At 43.2% G+C, this 22,500-nt stretch overlaps 2 protein-coding genes across 2 annotated transcripts in view; both read left to right on the forward strand.

The window, feature by feature from the left end:
* Nucleotides 1–1,497: 1,497 nt before the first annotated feature.
* Nucleotides 1,498–22,500, forward strand: part of LOC138956427 (dynein axonemal heavy chain 6-like) — a gene marked incomplete at its 3' end in the record, with an annotated part of 34,331 nt that continues 13,328 nt past the window's right edge. Inside the window, exons 1-6 of the mRNA XM_070327789.1 lie at nt 1,498–1,722; nt 3,629–3,850; nt 13,847–13,994; nt 19,708–19,865; nt 20,226–20,357; nt 21,883–22,054. Of these exons, the coding sequence (XP_070183890.1) occupies nt 1,570–1,722; nt 3,629–3,850; nt 13,847–13,994; nt 19,708–19,865; nt 20,226–20,357; nt 21,883–22,054 (985 nt within the window). The remainder of the gene's footprint in view (nt 1,723–3,628; nt 3,851–13,846; nt 13,995–19,707; nt 19,866–20,225; nt 20,358–21,882; nt 22,055–22,500) is intronic.
* LOC138956428 (uncharacterized) lies at nt 8,062–9,473 on the forward strand. Its single transcript, XM_070327790.1, has 3 exons — nt 8,062–8,210; nt 8,798–8,929; nt 9,270–9,473. Exons 1-3 carry the CDS (start codon nt 8,199–8,201, stop codon nt 9,459–9,461), a joined length of 336 nt encoding a protein of 111 aa, XP_070183891.1. The 5' UTR covers nt 8,062–8,198; the 3' UTR covers nt 9,462–9,473.

A 22,500-nucleotide genomic window follows, 5' to 3' on the forward strand; every position in this document is an offset into this window, starting at 1 on the left:
CGCACAAAACTTGGTCACTGGATAAAGCATCAAATTCATAATATTCGCTTTTGAGAATGCAATACAATGTCATAAGCGAGCAATCTAGGTGAGCATACACCTTTGTTTTAAGAAAAGGTTTTATTTTAAATCGCAAGATTCCGAAGATGCCGTTACGCTCACTTTATGAGATTACAGGACTGACAAGCGAAACCCGGTGGGGCTGAAGAACTTCATGGAATTCACACTTGCGTGATTTTAAATTGATTTTTTTTTTACAAACATGCTTATAAATGAATGAGCGACAAAATAATACCAACCTTGTCATGTGAGATTCCCAGGAGTTCAAGCAATCTGGGTCTGCATCTCGCCGGTAGCAGAGGGCGTTACGAACGCAGCCGTCCAAAATGTCAACTACACCTTCTTTTTTCATGAATTACGTCATTATACACGATAAATTGTGAAAAAAACATCACGCATCTGTATGGCTGGGTGATTAACAAAGGTGCAAACATGAAAATGTATGCTTTCATTCAATTGAATTGATGCTAGCTTATAATGAAAACGGCCGTTACGAAGCCATCACGTGTGACACAAAACACTCTCTGAGACATCAAATTCGTCCAAAGTGTGTCCTCGGTTGAATGAATGCATTTTCTGCATCTTCAAGGTGCACTTGTTGACTTGATCGTAAAAAAATTAGTGATTATAAAGAAATTCATTTGGTTACAGGGGTCGGAAAAATCTAAGTGAGCGTGACAACATTCGATGCGTACGTAAGGCTGTTTTCAACTTCATTTCTGGGGGTCTCAAACACAAAGAAAATAACAACAATTGCACAGGAATGAACCTTCATCGTTTCACAAAGTGACTTTTCAACAAATCATGCATAATGAATTTATCGTGGCAATGGACCGTAGCTTCCAATATATGTACCGAGCCTGTTCTCATTTTTTTGACGCCATTTTTGTTGATTTACTGACATTATTACACTATATTTAATATCAAAATACAAATATGTTCATTCATTTTGCTGTGGGTGCTTCTTCAAACATATCTGTACCCACATAAACAGGTGGAAAGGTCTAACCACATTTGCTTCTGTAAAAATTTCGTTTTAAGTGACCGACCTAAGAATTCACCAGCTTTGGAGAATGACTCGTGTGTGACACTAGATATCAGCAAAGTGGCGACATTGTGTGACTGACGATGACACTTCACCTGTGTGTGTGTGACACTAGATTGATCAGCAAAGTGGCGACATTGTGTGACTGACGATGACACTTCACCTGTGTGTGTGTGACACTAGATTGATCAGCAAAGTGGCGACATTGTGAGACTGACGATGACACTTCACCTGTGTGTGTGTGTGTGTGGCACTAGATATCAGCAAAGTGGCGACATTGTGAGACTGACGATGACACTTCACCTGTGTGTGTGTGTGGCACTAGATATCAGCAAAGTGGCGACATTGTGTGACTGACGATGACACTTCACCTGTGTGTGTGGGTGCAGGTGGATATCAGCAAAGTGACAACGTTGTGCAAGCTACTGGAGGCGCTGCTGTTCCCGGCGCGCGGCGGGCCCGACATGCACGCGGACCCCGTTAAGCTTCACGTGCTTGTGTGCACAACGTTCGTCTTCTGCTACATTTGGTCGGTTGGAGGCAACATCACCGACAACTACTGGGATGCCTTCGACACCTTCATCCGTAACCAGTTTGAGGACAACGGAGAGGCCAAGGTCAGTGGGAGAAGAGGGGGGGGGGGGGGGGGATTGTGGTGAAGACAGCTCAGTGGGTAGTGGTGAAGACAGCTCAGTGGGTAGTGGTGAAGACAGCTCAGTGGGTAGCGGTGAAGACAGCTCAGTGGGTAGTGGTGAAGAGAGCTCAGTGGGTAGCGGTGAAGTCAGCTCAGTGGGTAGCGGTGAAGAGTGCTCAGTGGGTAGCGGTGAAGGCAGCTCAGTGGGTAGCGGTGAAGACAGCTCAGTGGGTAGCGGTGAAGACAGCTCAGTGGGTAGCGGTGAAGACAGCTCAGTGGGTAGCGGTGAAGAGAGCTCAGTGGGTAGCGGTGAAGACAGCTCAGTGGGTAGCGGTGAAGACAGCTCAGTGGGTAGCGGTGAAGACAGCTCAGTGGGTAGCGGTGAAGAGAGCTCAGTGGGTAGCGGTGAAGACAGCTCAGTGGGTAGCGGTGAAGACAGCTCAGTGGGTAGCGGTGAAGACAGCTCAGTGGGTAGCGGTGAAGACAGCTCAGTGGGTAGCGGTGAAGACAGCTCAGTGGGTAGCGGTGAAGACAGCTCAGTGGGTAGCGGTGAAGACAGCTCAGTGGGTAGCGGTGAAGGCAGCTTAGTGGGTAGCGGTGAAGACAGCTCAGTGGGTAGCGGTGAAGACAGCTCAGTGGGTAGCGGTGAAGACAGCTCAGTGGGTAGCGGTGAAGACAGCTCAGTGGGTAGCGGTGAAGACAGCTCAGTGGGTAGCGGCGCTGGCCTCAATACCACTTGTCTTTATCAGCGTGGGTTCGATCCCCGCGTCCTGCCAGAGATTTATTTCCCACAGCCAACTTTGTGCAGACTCCTTAGTGTCCAAACACCCTCATATGTACGCATGCGCTTGATAAAGATCCTAAGTTCACAGCAAAAGTGACACAAACACACGCACGCAGGCACACACACATACACACAACACACACACACAGACACACACACACACACACACACACACACAGACACACACAATCTCTCTCTCTCTCTCTCTCTCTCTCTGACTGTATATTCCATGTAACACACACACACACACAATCTCTCTCTTTCTCTCTCTCTCTGACTGTGTATATATTCCATGTAACACACACACACACACACACACAGACACAATCTCTCTCTCTCTTTCTCTCTCTCTCTGACTGTGTATATATTCCATGTAACACACACACACACACACACACACACACACACACACACACACAATCTCTCTCTCTCTTTCTCTCTCTCTCTGACTGTGTATATATTCCATGTAACACACACACACACACACACACAGACACAATCTCTCTCTCTCTTTCTCTCTCTCTCTGACTGTGTATATATTCCATGTAACACACACACACACACACACAGACACAATCTCTCTCTCTCTTTCTCTCTCTCTCTCTCTGACTGTGTATATATTCCATGTAACACACACACACACACACAGACACAATCTCTCTCTCTCTTTCTCTCTCTCTCTGACTGTGTATATATTCCATGTAACACACACACACACACACACAGACACACACAATCTCTCTCTCTTTCTCTCTCTCTCTGACTGTGTATATATTCCATGTAACACACACACACACACACACACACACACACAGACACACACAGACACAATCTCTCTCTCTCTTTCTCTCTCTCTCTGACTGTGTATATATTCCATGTAACACACACACACACACGCACACAATCTCTTTCTTTCTCTCTCTCTGACTGTGTATATATTCCATGTAACACACACACACACACACACACAGACACAATCTCTCTCTCTCTTTCTCTCTCTCTCTCTGACTGTGTATATATTCCATGTAACACACACACTCGCACGCACACGCACACAATCTCTCTCTCTTTCTCCCTCTCTCTGACTGTATATTCCATGTAACAGTTGCCATCTGGTGGTGATCTGTGGAGCTACTACATGGACTTTGAACTACGTCGGCTGGACGCCTGGGAGAAGATCGTCCCCTCCTTCCGCTACGACAAGGAGGTGCCCTTCTTCGACATGCTGGTCCCCACCATCGACACCGTACGCTTCGGATACATTCTCGACAAGCTGCTCTCCGTGCGGCACTCAGTGCTCTACACTGGCGGCACCGGCGTTGGCAAGGTGAGGGCATGGAGTGTGTGTATGGTGGTAGGTTTGTAGCTGTCAGTTCAGAGACATCCTGCTTGCTGCCGCGCGAGCAGAGAAAATGTTTCCCTCTCTATCTTCACTGCGCTGGCTGCAAAACCCCTCACGTGGAGGTGTTTTCAGACAGGCCAGACACAGGTTGTCCCGGAGGTGCTGTACACTTTGGAACTGTACATTTTGTAGCTGTACACTTTGTATCTGTACATTTTAGCTGTATTCTAGACAAGCTGCTGTCTGTGAGACAGACAGAATCTCTCTACATGGGCGGTACTGCAAGGTGAGGGCACAGAGTGTGTGTGGTGAAAGGTTTGTAGCTGTACACTCTCCCACCATCTCGTTTCACATTGAGTTTTGAATCCCGGGTGCGTCTGGTAGGTTGAGGGTTATTCTACCTGATGTGTGCATGGAGGCTCAAGACCAAGTTAGGTGGCTATAGAAACACACAGGACGGGCGCAGTGGTATAGTGGATAAAACATGGGCCTCCCAAACGGAAGGTCGTGAGTTCAAATTCCGGCCACCTAGTGGGCTAAGGGTGGAGAATCTCCCAGGTCAACTTATGTGCAGGCCTACTTGTGCCTTATTCCCCTTCGTGTGTACACGCAAGCACAAGACCAAGTGCGCACAGAGGTCAAGAGCATGACGGAAATAGCGAGAGAAAAGCTGCCGTACTTGTTAACACTTTCGCGACGGGACACTGATAAATCAGTACCAGCGCTGACACGCCCATGGACGGGAAGCGCATTTTTCAGTACCAGCCATAGAGGGTACACGACTCGTGATTGCTTCCCGGTTTTTGAAGCTTGCAAATAAATTGAGTTGTTTCCCTTGATACACTTGGCGTCCCCTTCTGCCGTTTGCAAATCCGCCTGATTTGTGTGCGTTTTTGAGGAAAAAAAATGAATCAAAGGCGAGCCTTGTCTCGGGAGGAGATTCTCCGGATGTTGGACATAGAGGATCCCGTAGAGCATGATTCGGACGTATCGTTTTCGCCTCACGAAAGCGATACAAGCAGTGAAAGTGAGGAAGAAACAGTCCCGTTGTTGCTAGTACGAGTCGGCAAACTACACGTGGTTGGCGGTGATACTGCTAGACGAACATGTATCTCGGAATCGTGCAGGAGCTATGGGGGCGTGGCAGCACTGATAACAATGGATGGCTGGAGCCTTCAAATCCTTTTGGAATTGTTCATAGGTGTACAGTTGGTACTTTGTTGTGAAAATGTGACTTATATTCAATATGGATTACCTAGACATCATTTGGTGAGTGTTAGATCTACAGTTTTGTTTCATTTGAGTCAGGATGCTGTGAGTGAATGCGTGATTTGCTTGTTTTTTTCTTTGTACTGTCTCCATATTTCTGTGTACAATGTTAACAATATTTCAGCTAATTCATAGGTTTTACACCTTGTTTGGTTATAACATTATTTATAATACTTTCTGTTAAAAAATAACTTTTAAAAAAAGCAGTAGAAAATAAAACACACACAAAAAAACGTTAAAAAACACAAATTATCCCCCTTTCACCCCCCTTTGCTAAAACAAATCGCGTGACAAACTTATAAATAGCACGACTGAACTGCTTACAGAAAAGAAAAGTCGCTGCGACCTCGCTGCGACCTCGTTGCGAGGTCGCAGCGATCTAAACACATCGCAGCAACTAGTCGCAGCTGGTCACGGCTAGCTGCGATGTTGTTGCGAGGCTCGCGCCAAGGTCGCAGCTACCCGCGACTAGCTGTGACCCTGGCGCGAGGCTCGCGACAAGAGCGCGGCTAGCTGCGACCATGGTGCGAGGCTCGCGCCAACATCGCGGGTAGCTGCGACCTTGGCGCGAGCCTCGCAACAACATCGCAGCTAGCTGCAACCTTGGCGCGAGCCTCACAACAACATCAAAGTTAGCTGCGACAATTGGCGCGAACCTCGCAACAACATCGCGGGTAGCTGCGACCTTGACGCGAGCCTCGCAGGTAGCTGCGATCTTGGCGTAAGTTTCCGAACAACATCACAGCTAGCCGCGACCTTAATGGAGGCTTTTTCAACATCATATGGAGGGGCCTGCTTATAGAGCGATTATTGTGTCTGACTCTCTGAGTGGCCCTATTTGCAAATATTCTTACCATCTTGGCACAAGAATGAGACATGGTGGCAGCAAATATTATTCAGAAACATAACACTCAGCTTGCTTCATGTTTTAAAAAACTGTATGAAATATGTTTCATATTACAAAGTAAATATTTTCTTTTGTTTTTAAGCAAAAAGTGTATTTTGGCATTAATTCTTCTGTTAAAGGGATGTATAAATCAGCAGCCCGAAATTCTTGTTTGTTTACCAACTGCCAGAGACCTTTATTCTGTAGTTTCACACAAAATGTTGTTGAAGCAAAATTCAAGGCTTAAAGGTCGTCTACATTTCTGCTTTTTTTTCAATATTAATCTTATGGTTAGATTTCGCTAAAAAGTTATGTCAGATGATGAATGAAGCATGGCCGGGGAATTTTTTTTATCAAAATAAAAATAAATGTAAAAAAAGTTTTTATTTTTGAGAAGTACAGTATAACACTTCCAATGTTTTGATTTCCATGTGGAGAGAGCATGTGTTTTAACTATAAATATCGACCAATCAAATTCATGTCACTATGCTGACAGCCACACCCACACAATCACAGCAACAGTTTGACACAGTGTATTAGAGCGCTGTCCACGATGTTTTGTTAAACGCACGAAATGCATGGTATTTGAGAGGACTTTTGCCCTTGGCATTTGCCAAATAAGGATATCGTACTACGCTGCATTACTTTCATGAATTTTCAATCGGCTAACCTGGCTTCGTCCTTCCTGATCGAAGGGGAGTGTATTTTTGATATTTGTAGGGAATAGCTAGACTTAGTATTTGATGCCGATTTCTGTATAAAAATGTAGACAAACACCTTTAAACTCGAGTATTATATTTTCACAAAATGGCATGTTGCATTTCCATTTAAAAATCAGGTAAAGTGTTATCTTGTGCTTCTTTAAAATTTGGGAGCTAGAAAGTACGTACCATGGTGACGTGTTGCTAACTGCATTTAGCTTAGGGAGTTTACTATTGCCCATTAAACTCAAAGTGTACAACCAGCCTATATTATAAAGACTTAACAGAAATGATCAGATTCAGAGCATATATGACAGCACACGAATGGAAGCACTATATATAGCTTGCACACCAACAAACAAGAGAAATTTTAACTGGCAGTGTGACGATCAAACAATTCCATTAAAAAATATAGCTGGAACCCTAGTTGTTTTGCGCTTGGAGTATTCTCAAACAAATTTGGCATATATACATATATATATATATTTTCAGGAAAAAAAAAGGTGTACTCCATACATTTGACCGTTGCAACATTAAAAAGTTTACCAAAACATTAAACCAAATGCTTCTTTCAATGTGTAATGACAAAAGCGGTTACCATTGATCAAATGCAGAGTTGTAAAGTTGTTATAATCATTAAACCATACTTATCGTATTTTTAGACAAACAAGCATACATCTACAGTCTAATACGGCAATAATTATGTGTTCCCAGGTCTTGATCACAGGCGGAGGGTATCGTCCACTGGTCTTTCTGTGATCTTATAGGTACCCCAAACCTTCTTTGTATCACTTAGCTCCTAGCCGCAATCGGGATTTTTTCCACCCCATTTCAAAGGACCAGACCATGCTGTTTTAAAGGTTATTAGAACCACTAACCGATGACTGAAGGTTAGAGAAATGCACCTGAAGATGCCAAAAATGTAAAGAAATTCACCGAATAAAATAAAAAATGTATACCACATCAAAATACATACCATTTTCGTTAGTTAATTTGTGTTTACTATGTGATTTTGTATGAATATTTTATTGAAGTACCGTTCAGCCTCACACAGCCTCCGCGCGCTGTGATTCGCAACATTTTTCAGTTCGGTCGTCGTACTTTACGCTCTCTTGCTCCGCGTCAAAGAAACTACAATGGGTGTTTTGAAAGAGCAGAGCTAGCTCTATAATTTCGTATATTTTGAGAACTGGAAAACAAAGTGACCAAAAATTGCGGTTGAAGTTTTCAAAATCAAACTACCGACAACTTTATCACACTGCCAAATGAAATACACCATTCGATTCAGCTCGAATTTTTCTTTAAACAAGCAAAACATGAAGTCAGTCCGACATGTGTCCTCCGAGCAAGACGCCCAAAACGAGGCTCGAATAGCTTTGCCTGCAGTTTTGAAAATGGCGCCCGGTGGCTCAAGCCGCGATTACCGACTCAACAAATTCGACCCAAGCATTCTTTTCGTCCGGCACATCGATTCAAGATGTTCTGTTCGGTAAGTTTAGACATATTAAAGTATTGATTGAATGTTTTTAATGGCGGATGTACGAAATGACAGAAGGTATTTTGTACTGAATTTGACGAAGCGGTTCGACTTCGATGGCCTGTCTCAGTGTCTGTGTTTCAAGCGGAAGGGTTGTGTTACGAACCGCTTTCGTTTTTTTCTCTAAGCCAATAGAATCTAATGACGAAAATAATCATTGACAATGTATCTAAAGATATAAAAAAAAACTATTTCTGGTGCATCTACGAAATGAAAACATTGCATATTGTTCAAAAACTGATTTTATTCTGGTCACGTAACTTCTTGCACCAGCTGAGTGGAAACCAAAAGTAGAATTCACCAGCTGACTCTGAGAACGTTTTGCGGACTCGCAATGTTTCGCACATGTATGTCGACTTATTTCGTGTGAGAAAACAGATATTACAGATATATTTTTTATAAAATACTGGTAGCTGCTTTTTCATTTGTTGAAAATGAAATAACTGACTTTTCTTCTTTGAGTTTGAATGGTGTTTTTCTTTCTGCAGAAGTAGTGTTTGATGTTATTGTTATAACTTACTTTTTGTTCTTTTCTCCAGATGACACACATGCACCAACAACTTGCTAACTATTTTCTTGCCTCTGGCCGTGGCAGACCTCCAAATCCACCGGGGCTGACAAACAAGGTTTTGCTGCAGTTACAGAGGCAAAGTGGCAAGCCCTCTTCAGTGGTAAGTACTCGGTTGATCACAACTCTTTTTTGTCTTATAGATATGCTTATGTATTTATAAACAGGCTAGCAATCCTTTGCGTCTTTTCTTTATCCACTAAAATTAATTACAAATTATGCACCAATTTCGATTAAAAGTAGGGGGTAGGCGTTCACTTGGTACTTTACCCTGTGCACGGTCCGTTCATCGTGAGAAATAGCGGCATTTGATCACTTCGAATAAAACAGACATTGATAATTTGTATTTATTTCTTTGGCTGTCCCTTTTACTATACTGCAGCATAGTTCATGCACTGGTATATTATCTTTTGGAACACAGACTGATATTGACTTTTTTTCAGGTCCACTCCTGGTTTGAGAAGCTCTTCCCAGAAGTTACCTTTCCTGTGGATCGGATTGTTGGTGTCATTGATCGCACGGAGAAGCAATTCAAGGAGCACCTCAGTGGGGAGACAGGAACAACAGCATTTCTTCAGGTTGTCAGAGATCTTGATTCAGAGATGAGATTCCCAAATTTTGACATAAGAGGATAAAGGAAGTTTGGGGTCCAGGGGCAACGCCCCTTGTGGGAGTCAGGGGGCTGAAGCTGATGCATTTTTAGCATTTACATAACAAAAAATTGCTCAGAAATGAGTCTTATCAGCAGAATATTTTGATTAGAACTTTGGGCATTGTTCATGCATTTCTAGAATGAATCTCACAAATAAACAACAACAGTCACTGAAAATAACATCACACTAACAGACTGACAAACACAAGTGTGCACACAAGGACAAATATGTGGTCAAATGGTCTTTCAACACGCTCTTGCCTCTCTATTTGTAGCCCAGTACTTTATTACACCACGTGCATTGTGCCTTCCCCGAACATTCAACTTTTGAACCGAATCTCCGAGACGGATGGACAGTTTTCGTCCCTTCACTTCGGTAGTTATAATTTCGTCTTTCCACGCCCAAACCCATTTGTTCTTTAGCCCTTTATCAATCTCAGAAGCTAAAGCATGTTCTGTTTCTGCCAACAATTGCATTGACGAGGCCATCTTGCTAAAGTGGCTAAAGTCAACAACTAAATCAGCCCATTTAGGAACTTCCGCGATGAAGACACTGATGATGAGGAGAAACTTGTTCCCAAATGGACAGTTCGTACACGGGTCTAAAGTTCATTTCGTAGATTTTTGGTTTTGAGCTCGGCGGAGATTTTTTTGTCGGAGGTACCATTGTCGGTCCGGACAATCAAAAACCGGTCTAGTCTTTTGGGAGATTCAGTCATTGGCAGGTCAGATTTTTGATAATCAACCTCTACCCCCCCCCCCCCCCCTTTTTATATTTAGTCAAGTTTTGACTAAATATTTTAACATCGAGGGGGAATCGAAACGAGGGTCGTGGTGTATGTGCGTCTGTGTGTGTGTGTAGAGCGATTCAGACTAAACTACTGGACCGATCTTTATGAAATTTGACATGAGAGTTCCTGGGTATGAAATCCCCGAACGTTTTTTTTCATTTTTTTGATAAATGTCTTTGATGACGTCATATCCGGCTTTTCGTGAAAGTTGAGGCGGCACTGTCACGCCCTCATTTTTCAACCAAATTGGTTGACATTTTGGTCAAGTAATCTTCGACGAAGCCCGGACTTCGGTATTGCATTTCAGCTTGGTGGCTTAAAAATTAATTAATGACTTTGGTCATTAAAAATCTAAAAATTGTAAAAAAAAATAAAAATTTATAAAACGATCCAAATTTACGTTCATCTTATTCTCCATCATTTGCTGATTCCAAAAACATATAAATATGTTATATTCGGATTAAAAACAAGCTCTGAAAATTAAATATATAAAAATTATTATCAAAATTAAATTGTCCAAATCAATTTAAAAACACTTTCATCTTATTCCTTGTCGGTTCCTGATTCCAAAAACATATAGATATGATATGTTTGGATTAAAAACACGCTCAGAAAGTTAAAACAAAGAGAGGTACAGAAAAGCGTGCTATCCTTCTTAGCGCAACTACTACCCCGCTCTTCTTGTCAATTTCACTGCCTTTGCCATGAGCGGTGGACTGACGATGCTACGAGTATACGGTCTTGCTGAAAAATGGCATTGCGTTCAGTTTCATTATGTGAGTTCGACAGCTACTTGACTAAATATTGTATTTTCGCCTTACGCGACTTGTTTTTTTCTCAAGGGATCTGGACGATTCAGGAAAACGGTCCTGGGGATCAACTTTTGAGCAGAATTCCGCGAAAAAGCGGAAGAATCTCATCTCTGTTGATTTTGTTTCTGATGCACTCAGCCACCTTGGGTTAAGAAGGGGAGAACTTCTTGGAGAGTGCATACACTATAGGGGTGGGGATATAGCTCAGTTGGTAGCGCGCTGGATTTGTATTCAGTTGGCCGCTGTCAGCGTGAGTTCGATCCCAGGTTCGGCGGAAATTTATTTCACAGAGTCAACTTTGTGTGCAGACTCTCTTCGGTGTCCGAACCTCCCCCCGTGTACACTACATTGGGTGTGCACGTTAAAGATCCCACAATTGACAAAAGGGTCTTTCCTGGCAAAATTGCTTAGGCACAGTTAATAATTTGTCTACCTATACCCGTGTGACTTGGAATAATAGGCCGTGAAAGGTAAATATGCGCCGCAAATGGCTGCAATCTACTGGCCGTATAAAATTTCATCTCACACGGCATCACTGCAGAGCGCCTAGAACTGTACCCACGGAATATGCGCGATATAAGACTCATTGATTGATTGATTGATTGATTGATGTACTGGTTAGCCTGTAATGTACTGTCTTGACTTCATTTTCGAAATATAGTTTTTCATAATAACTATATCGCTGATATTCAATACCAAACTTTTTTTTATTTAGCTCTACACTTTTACTTTTAGGGTGTATTGCAATTAACTTTGAAAAAAAGGTTAAGCAGCTGTTTATGTTTAAACAAAAAATTACTCACGAGACCTTTAGCTAAACCCATGTGACATTGGTAAAAAAACCAGCATGAGCGATTGCTAGTGCTGGCGATCTTGTATTTCGGCAACAAATTGTGAACTCTGATGAACTTGTTCGTCCTGATCGCAGGATACAGCTTGCTCTATTTAATCTGAATTTATGCCAAATGAGCTTTTATTAAATAATTTGAATTTAAACCAATTGTTTGTTTTACATTTGAGAATATGCGTCTGCATGTGTTGAACTGCTTCTGTCTCTAGTCAATTTAGAATGTATGTAGCACAATGGCCTGTCAGTGCGAAAGGATTTGCATGCACCCACAAGCTGGTTGCAGCATTTTTCTGGGAGGGTTTAGGTATATTTTAACTGGGACTTTAAACCATCTAAACAATGTTCAGGGTTTGGTAAAGCATTTCCTCCTGCATAACTGCAGTAAGTTATCACTCATCACTAGGTTGCAGCTCACTTGCTGTGAAATTTGAAGGTCGTTGCTTGATTTCATGGACATCGCAGTAAACCGTGACAACTGCACAGGTAGCTGCAGCTGGCTCAAGGAAAGCTTGTACGTGGTAAGAATTTGGAGGACAGGCCAGGGATATCCCGGCTCACCCTGGTCGTTGCTAGCTATAGCAGTGACATGGTCGCGGATATATAGCTGTGACTACCACATATAGGTCCGGGTAATCGCGGCTAACTGCGAGGTAATCGCGGCTAGCTGCGACCTAATCGCGGTATATAGCTGTGACTATCAGGAACAGGTCCGGGTTACCGCGGCTGTAACCTGCTTGGGTCTATAATAATTCATCGCGGCTTGCCACGACTAGATCGCAGGTAACTGCGACTAGATCACAGCTAGCTGCGACTACATCACAGCTAGCTGCGACTAGATCACAGCTAGCTGCGACTAGATCACGGCAAGCCGCAGCATGATCCCAGGAACATCGCGGCTAGCTGTGACCTGGTCGCGGCTAGCTGTGACCTGGTCGCAGCTAGCTGTGACCTGGTCGCGGCTAGCTGTGACCTGGTCGCGGCAAGCTCACAGTAAGGGGTCCAGGACATCGCGGCTAGCTGCTGCTAGGTCGCGGCAAGCTCGCAGGGAACATCGCAGCTAGCCGCGACCTCATCACATCAAGCTCGCGGGTGGGATCTCCATATAAGGATATATAACTACATCGCAGCTAGCTGCGACTTAGTCGCAGCAAACTTAATTTGCATGGTAAATTACGGCCTCGCAGCGACCTCGCAGCGAGGCTCGCTGCGACCTCGCTGCGAGGCTCGCCACAGGGCCTTTTTTTCTGTAAGGGCATGGGCATCCATTTTTGAATTAGTACACAAAATTTGGTGGTGATTGGACTTAATTCAAGCTTGCTAGACAGATTTCTTTACAGTTACTGATTTTTGGGAAGTTTCTTGGTGGCAAGCTTGGGCAGGCAGGACGTAAACGCCGTGGCAGTGCTAGTCACAATAGTGTTAAAGCCCTCTCATGCCTACGAGTGTATTTGGAAATAGCAGACTGTAACCAACACAAAAATATTGTCTTGTACTGTATTATAGTGTAGTGTGTTGTGTTGTGTTGTGTTGTGTTGTGTTGTGTTGTGCTGTGTTGTATTATATTGCATATTATATTATAGTATGCTGCTGAACTTCGCAAAGCGGCAAAACTACAAACCTGTCTTGTTTTGTATTTTATTGTATTGTACTGTATTGTATCATATTTGTCCTTTCAGTCTGTGATTGTGCGTGGTACGATGCTGAGCATGGCAGAGGGGCAGCCGTGCTTTGTATTGTATATTATTGAATTGTATTGTATTATATTGTATTGTATTGTATTGTATCATATTTGTCCTTTCAGTCTGTGATTGCGCGCGGTACGATGCTGAACATTGCAGAAGGGCAGCCGTGCTTTGTATTGTATATTATTGAATTGTATTGTATTGTATTGTATTGTATCATATTTTTCTTTCAGTCTGTGATTGCGCGCGGTACGCTGCTGAACATCGCAGAGCGTCAGAACTATGTGCCGGTATTCATCAACTTCTCGGCTCAGACCAGCAGCAACCGCACGCAGGAAATGGTCGAGTCCAAGCTGGAAAAACGCCGCAAGAACGTCATTGGTCAGTTGCTAGTGAATTGTTATATCATTGGTCAGCAGAGTGCTAATGAATTTTTATATCATTGGTCAGTTACTTGAAACATCACTAGTGAATTGTTATAATATCATTGGTCAGTTGAGAGTGAATTGTTATGTCATTGGTCAGTTGAGAGTGAATTGTTATATCATTGGACAGTTACTTGAAACATCACTAGTGAATTGTTGTATCATGTAAGGGTTATATAAATATGTAAGTTAGTATTTAAGGGCAGACACCACAGTGAAAAAAGTGATTTTTTTGTTCCCTGGTCATTTCCGTTTTCTTTCTGATTCTGGATTTTGAACCTCTTCTGGTTACTCTGATGTACTGATTTTAGATCAGAATTAATCATAAACGGTCAAAACGGCTAAATGAACAATGTATGTGTATGCAATTGTGTATTGAAAACACACAAAACAGCAAAAAAATGCGTATGTTTGAGTGGTGACTGTGAGTCAAACAAATCGTGAACGGTAGTCACGTTTGCATGACTGGAATGAGTTGTCTTTTCTTTGCTAGGATCAGTTCATACCGCGGACAACGGGAATTTCCGTTTACTGGTTTCGCGCCGTTAGTAACAGCAACAAGAAGACATTCCAAAGAGCCGAAGAGAACCGATGAAGATTCCGGGAAATTCCGTATGAACAATTTTCGCTACTGACCAATCGAATCGCGGATATTAAACTTCGTTTATGCTCGGTCTCGTTCGGTTCGATTCGGCCTTCCCAGAATGCAATATTCTTCAATTTCCGCCAGATCTTGCCAAAGGCGATGTGAAACATCTACAGCTGCGATTTTCCTTGGATATCTTTGTGGAATCTTCAGTTTATCACACGTTTTACCCCGATTTCAGTGCTAGACACGCAAAGGATGATTATTGGGTAAAATCAGACCAGTTGCAGAGGCTGGCGTGACAGAAGTTTAAAAAGAAAGTGCGAGTCGATAGTGTCGTCTGCTATTGCTACGAACGAATCGGAAGATCAAGTTTGTGCATTCAACTTCGTCCAGAATGAAAATTGGCTGGAAACTATGCTGCTTCCCTTGCAACAGCTGGGTTGGAGCAAGAAATCACCATCGGTGGTGTACGTTTGAAGCACGTTTCCATGTGTGTTTTGAACCACGACTTATTTTAGAGTTGCGGAGCGGAATGTGTACGGCAGTAAGGACAACACGGAGTTCGCCATTTATGGCAACGAAAAGGCAGACCCTATATCTTTTTTCGGGAAAAAAGCAAATAAACTGCTTAAAAAAAGAACAATCAATACAAAAATGACTTTGTTCAGCCATGGTGCAACACCATGCATCTCCTGGGAAATCTGCTGCAGCTGAATACTAGCCCAAGCAGAGCAGTAAAGATTCCAAGCAGCTGATAAAGCTTGTAGTAGGTATGCATTTTTTCTTCTTTTTTTTGACAGAAATGTAGAAGTTTATACATGTGTTTGGTTATGTTTGCGGCTCTGGCTCTGTGTGTTCATGTGTGTGACTGTGTGTGACTGCTGAAGAAGAGAATCTTACAACACCCTGATGCAAAGAAACTGAATAGGATGCAAAGTCAGTAATGTGCGGCTACTGTGAAGCTTGGTTGTCACAAGGTTTGTCCTGTTGGGGCAAAACATCTGTTCTTTCCTCGTTTATTTTCTTGAGCATATTACTTATAGCTTCCTCCTGTGATCAAAGTTTTCTTGTGGCACAAACAAACATGCATTCACATGGACCAGTGAGTGAACATTGCTTGTGGTCATACTTCCCATGCAGACCATATGGTTTCTGCATGCAGTCAGAGACATACATACAGAGATGCGAAGCGAGGGCCGCTCGCATGAAGTATGTGCAATAGCTGTAGACCAGACCAGCACTGCCTTAGCACCGTTCACATGATTTTTCAACATCTTTTTGTTCACTGCTTGACTATTAGCACTGACATAAGCATGCGCCAAAATAACGTGTTATCACATATTACAATACCTGTTTTTCAAATGTGTGTGTAGGAGGGGGGGGGGGGGGGGGGGTGTCATTGTTGGGAAAATGTGAATAGCCGTATTGAGTTTGTAATAGACATATCATATTATTAATTTTGAATTTATGTTCTCTACAGATGGTGAGGTGGAAGCTGGAGAGGAGCTTCCAAAGTACCCATGGCACTGCATGGCAATTCACAGAAGTCAACCCTAATATCGTAGTATAAAAAGTAAAGGACACTGTTATAAATTTCCCTGATAAATCAAAGCAAGTCCAAAAGAGGTCCAAGATAAGAGGCTTCACTGGTAACAATTTGGGAATTATGGATGGGCATAATTTATGCAGCGTGCACATAACGGATGAGAGTTGATCATTGTGACCTTGGAACAGGTTCCTTGGTGCTTGCAGAACACTGGCTGTTTTTTTGTAACATTTTGTTGAATTTAGTTTCCGTTTTTCTTGTGGAACTCAGCAAGACTTGTTGTTTTGTCAGTGTTGTTTTGTTACATGTTTCGTAAACGTTTGTGTGAAAAAAAATCATTTTCTTCATGTTTTGTGCATTTTCTCAAAACTACTTTTTTGTCACTTCAAAAGCCTAAGGCTTTTTTTCTAATAAACTTGCGTTGTTGAAACTTTGCGTACATCTTGAGTGTGTTATTTTGCAGAAACTGATTGAGGGATTTGTTGAAAAAAAAATTTCTTGAGAAGTTATACCCTTTTTGGGGACGTTTTTTCATGAAATTCAACATCACTCACTTTCATCATTGATATTTTTTAAATGACTTGAGATATCAAAAAAAGCCTCAATCAGTTTCTCGGCATTGTGCTGAAGTATGAATAACAAGCATCAAAACTAAATTTCATGCAGTTTTAAAAAAGCCTTAGGGTTTTAAAAAGGGGCAGTTTGGTGGCCATCTTGGATTGCTACCATGGCAACCGATGGTCCAATTTTTATTTTTTTTCCATTTTCTCAGGAGATAGACTGAGTACTTAAATTCTAAAACAATTGTTGACCCAAGAGTTATGAAACAAAAAAAATCACTTTTAACACCAGTGCCTCCAGGTGAGTTAAAGAGAACAAGAAATTCCTCCGAGGTAGGAAAAACACCCCCGTCAAAGGGAAATAACCTTCTCAGTTGGTGGCAGTGAGAATGGTTATTTCCCTTTGACCATTAATATGTCCCTCTATAAGTCCTTGTATAATTTTAATCCACCAATAACTCCCTAACCGTGTGTTTGACTGGTCCCAATTTTTGTAAGGACCGTCTCAGGAATGTATAGAACCTGTTCACCAAGTTTGGTGACGATCGGTCCGTTCATTCTTGAGATCTATATGCGAACACAAACACACAAAGAAACAAACAAACAAACACATGGAGGCAGGTTTCACAATCTTCAATCACAGACTTCCTTTTTTTTCAACAAAATCAATCTTGACAGAGACCTTTGAAATAATGTTTTTATTTAAGCCTTACATCCTCCTGGATGGAATCAAGACAAAAACTTGTATGCAGACTCATTCTTGTCGACATAATGTGATATCTTGTTACAGTACTCTATCAAACAAAGGGATAGACTTAAACATAATTGGATAACCATTTATTCAAAGAATATTGTCCAGAGGCTTTAATAAATTAAGCAATAACAATGCAAGCAAAATATCATTTCCGAGCTCAGTGAAAAAAGCAGCAAATAAGGACTAATTATGGGAATTCCGTTCTTCTGAACTGCTATTTCGCTGTGATGCACGTCATGAGCATACCTTCAAAAAGTAACAATGTTAATTGCACTCCATTTCTCTTTTTTTTTTTTAAGTAGAATCATTGACCAATGAAAATAAAAGGATCTTGGAAAAAAAGTTGCATATTCTTAGAAATAAATACCTGAAAATGTAACCCTACCCTCTAAATAGTGACATCATGACAGCGAAAAAAATACCGAACAAGTCATGTGAAGCGAACTTCGGTATTGCATTTGAGCATGTAGGCTTAAAAATTAATGAATGACTTTGGTCATTAAAAATCTGAAAATTGTATTTAAAATTATTTTTTTATAAAACGATACAAGATTACTTTTATTTTATTCTGCATCATGTTCTGATTCCAAAAACATATAAATATGTTATATTCAGATTAAAAACAAGCTCTGAAAATTAAAAAATAATAATTATGATTAAAATTAAATTTCCGAAATTGTTTTAAAAACAATTTCACCTTATTCCTTGTCGGTTCCTGATTCCAAAAACATAGATATGATGTGTTTGGATTAAAAACACGCTCAGAAAGTTAAAACGAAGAGAGGTACAGTAAAGTGTGCTATGCAGCACAGCGCAAGCGCTACCGCGCTAAACATGTACAGCCTCATCACTTTCACTGCCTTTTGCTCTAGCGGCGGACTATACGCGGTCATTGTGAAAAAATGCAGTGCGTTCAGTTTCATTCTGTGAGTTCCACAGCTTGACTAAATGTAGTAATTTTGCCTTACGCGACTTGTTGTTATTTGTCCTAAAAGAGAGATAGTGTGTGTGTGTGTGTGTGTGTGTGTGTGTGTCTGTTTGTGTGTGTGTCTCTGTGTGTCTGTGTGTGTGTCTGTGTGTCTCTGTGTGTCTGTGTGTGTGTGTGTGTGTGTGTGTGTGTGTGTCTGTTTGTGTGTGTGTCTCTGTGTGTCTGTGTGTGTGTGTGTGTGTCTGTGTGTCTGTGTGTCTCTGTGTGTCTGTGTGTCTGTGTCTGTGTGTGTGTGTGTGTGTGTCTGTGTGTGTGTTTGTGTTTATTCCCCCCCTCTGCTTCTTTACCTCTGTAAACTTGTAGAGCTAGTTATTTTTCGATAATGACCCAGCAACCAAACAAATAACCTGAATCCTCGATAGTGCAATGGGTTGAGAAGCTGTTCTGTTTCGGTACTACTTTTGCGACTGAAAAACTCTGAACGCTCTAATGTACGAAGTATACATTTCTGGAGCAAACAATACAAACATACCACATTTAAATTAACAACTACAGGCCTGAACACATGAATCTCCATATAAAATCCATGAGTTCGGTTGTTTTCTGAATCTAGATCTGCCGTGCACAAACGTTCATCACAAGCAAATTCCCAAGGTAAGTAACTCATACTTTGTCTAACGACAAGAGTAGTTCCCCTTCTTGTCACTCAGTTTCTTCGACAACACTGACTGCAATCCGACGGTCAGTTTTCAACAATATTTCATTTTATAAACAGATCACACGCAACCAAATGCACACATCTCATCAATTTAAACAACATAAAGCGGTTTCATACACTATTTTCCCCAGAAAACTGAACTTCATACAGTAATTAACGTTGGAACACGGGTGCAAATGTTCGTCTGCTAGTCCCATTTGACGAAAGAACATTATCCTAAGCGATACTAAAACATAAAAAGAACACACAATATCTGCCTTTACCGCCACAGCAGAATAACACCATATCTGTGTACTTGATTTTAGTCCAAAACAGGGAAACGGACAAGAAGTGTTAACAGAATGGAATGATTTGCACGGAACTATACAACCGCGCATTAATCGATCGCATTTTTCATGATCCGCTAACTTCGACCATTATTTTTAATAATCACTGAGACTCGGCATGTAACCTCTACGTCTCTGTGTCTGTGTGAGTGTGTGTGTATAAGTGTCTCTGTGTGTGTGTGTGTGTTTGTGTTTGCATGTGTATGTGTGTTGAATGTTTGTGTAACACCAATGTGCTTTGTTAACAGGCGCCCCTATTGGTAAGCGTGTGATCATCATGATCGACGACCTCAACATGCCCAAGCTGGACACGTATGGCTCCCAGCCTCCCATCGAGCTGCTGAGACAGTACCTGGACTTTGGCGGCCTCTACGACCGCGAGAAGCTCTACTGGAAGGAGATACATGTAGGTCTATGTCACACACACATGCACATGCACACATGCACACATACGCACATACACAAATGCATGCACACACACACGCACAGGTATGTAGGCAGGCACGTCTTCAGGCAAACACACACGTACACACACAAACACAAAAACACACACACACACACGCACACATTTATATATATATATGTATACACACTCACATACACACACATACACACATGTCACACACACATCCACAGCTCTGATGGTTTTAGAGGAAGGGCAGTAACTGTGTATGTTTGAGTGAATGTCTCGTACAGTTGGCTTTCTGTAAACTGACATTGTGCCATGGATGTAACCCAGTGAAGTTATCTGCATATCTGTGTGCAGGACGTGACCCTGTCAGCAGCGTGTGCGCCCCCTGGTGGTGGACGTAACCTTGTGTCGCCGCGCTTGTTCCGCCATTTCTCCATGCTGTCCATCCCCCCGCCCACCGAGCACAGCCTGAAACACATGTTTATGGTGAGTGTACTTCTCTTTTCTTCATTAGACATTACTCCCTCCCTGCCTCGATCCCTCCCTGCCTCCCTCTCCCTCCCTCTTTCTCCCTCCCCCTCCCCCTCCCTCCCTCACTCTCCTTCCCCCTCCCTCCCCCTCCCTCCCCCTCTCCCTCCCTACCTCACTCTCCTTCCCCCTCCCTCCCCCTCCCTCCCCCTCCCCCCTCCCTCCCTCCCTCACTCTCCTTCCCCCTCCCTCCCCCTCCCTCCCCCTCCCCCTCCCTCACTCTCCTTCCCCCTCCCTCCCCCCCTCCCTCCCTCCCTCACTCTCCTTCCCCCTCCCTCCCCCTCCCTCCCTCCCTCCCCCTCCCTCCCGCCCTCACTCTCCTTCCCCCTCCCTCCCCCTCCCTCCCCTCCCCCTCCCTCCCCCTCCCCCTCTCTCCCTCCCTCACTCTCCTTCCCCCTCCCTCCCCCCCTCTCTCCCCCCTCCTTCCCCCTCCCTCCCCCCCTCTCTCCCCCCTCCTTCCCCCTCCCTCCCCCCTCCCTCCCTCCCTCTCCCCCCCCCTCCCTCCCACTCTCCGCCCACAGAGCATAGCCTAAAACACATGTTTATGGTGGGTGTGCTTGTCTTTACTTCATATCCCCCACCCCATTATCACCATGGTGAGTGTACTCTCTGTTCTTCATATCCCCCACCCCATTATCACCATGGTGAGTGTACTCTCTGTTCTTCATATCCCCCACCCCATTATCACCATGGTGAGTGTACTCTCTGTTCTTCATATCCCCCACCCCATTATCACCATGGTGAGTGTACTCTCTGTTCTTCATATCCCCCACCCCATTATCACCATGGTGAGTGTACTCTCTGTTCTTCATATCCCCCACCCCATTATCACCATGGTGAGTGTACTCTCTGTTCTTCATATCCCCCACCCCATTATCACCATGGTGAGTGTACTCTCTGTTCTTCATATCCCCCACCCCATTATCACCATGGTGAGTGTACTCTCTGTTCTTCATATCCCCCACCCCATTATCACCATGGTGAGTGTACTCTCTGTTCTTCATATCCCCCACCCCATTATCACCATGGTGAGTGTACTCTCTGTTCTTCATATCCCCCACCCCATTATCACCATGGTGAGTGTACTCTCTGTTCTTCATATCCCCCACCCCATTATCACCATGGTTATGGTGAGTGTACTCTCTGTTCTTCATATCCCCCACCCCATTATCACCATGGTTATGGTGGGTGTACTCTGTTCTTCATATCCCCCACCCCATTATCACCATGGTTATGGTGGGTGTACTCTGTTCTTCATATCCCCCACCCCATTATCACCATGGTTATGGTGGGTGTACTCTGTTCTTCATATCCCCCACCCCATTATCACCATGGTTATGGTGGGTGTACTCTGTTCTTCATATCCCCCACCCCATTATCACCATGGTTATGGTGAGTTGCTGTACGTGTTGCCCTGTCTTTTGTCTTTACGCTTTTTACATTAGTTTACACTTTCGTTTCCATGGCCACTGTGTGTCGACAGGCCATCCTGACAGGGTTCTTGATGGATTTCCCCCACGCCGTGCGACAGTGCAGCGAGCCCATTGTGGCAGCCGCCGTGGAGATCTACTTCCGCATGAGTACCGACCTCCTGCCAACCCCTGCCAAGTCTCACTACGTCTTCAACCTGCGTGATCTGTCCAAGTGTGTGCAAGGTAGGTATGATGTGTGTGTTGATAGTCACCGTGTTGTGTGTGATGTTTGTGTTGATAGTCACCGTGTTGTGTGTGATGTTTGTGTTGATAGTCACCATGTTGTGTGTGATGTGTGTGTTGATAGTCACCGTGTTGTGTGTGATGTTTGTGTTGATAGTCACTGTGTTGTGTGTGATGTTTGTGTTGATAGTCACCGTGTTGTGTGTGATGTGTGTGTTGATAGTCACCGTGTTGTGTGTGTTGATAGTCACCGTGTTGTGTGTGATGTGTGTGTTGATAGTCACCGTGTTGCGTGTGATGTGTGTGTTGATAGTCACCGTGTTGTGTGTGATGTTTGTGTTGATAGTCACCGTGTTGTGTGTGATGTGTGTGTTGATAGTCACCGTGTTGTGTGTGATGTGTGTGTTGATAGTCACCGTGTTGTGTGTGATGTGTGTGTTGATAGT

The sequence above is a fragment of the Littorina saxatilis genome, unplaced genomic scaffold (assembly GCF_037325665.1).
Source record: "Littorina saxatilis isolate snail1 unplaced genomic scaffold, US_GU_Lsax_2.0 scaffold_1204, whole genome shotgun sequence".
NCBI lineage: Eukaryota > Metazoa > Mollusca > Gastropoda > Littorinimorpha > Littorinidae > Littorina > Littorina saxatilis.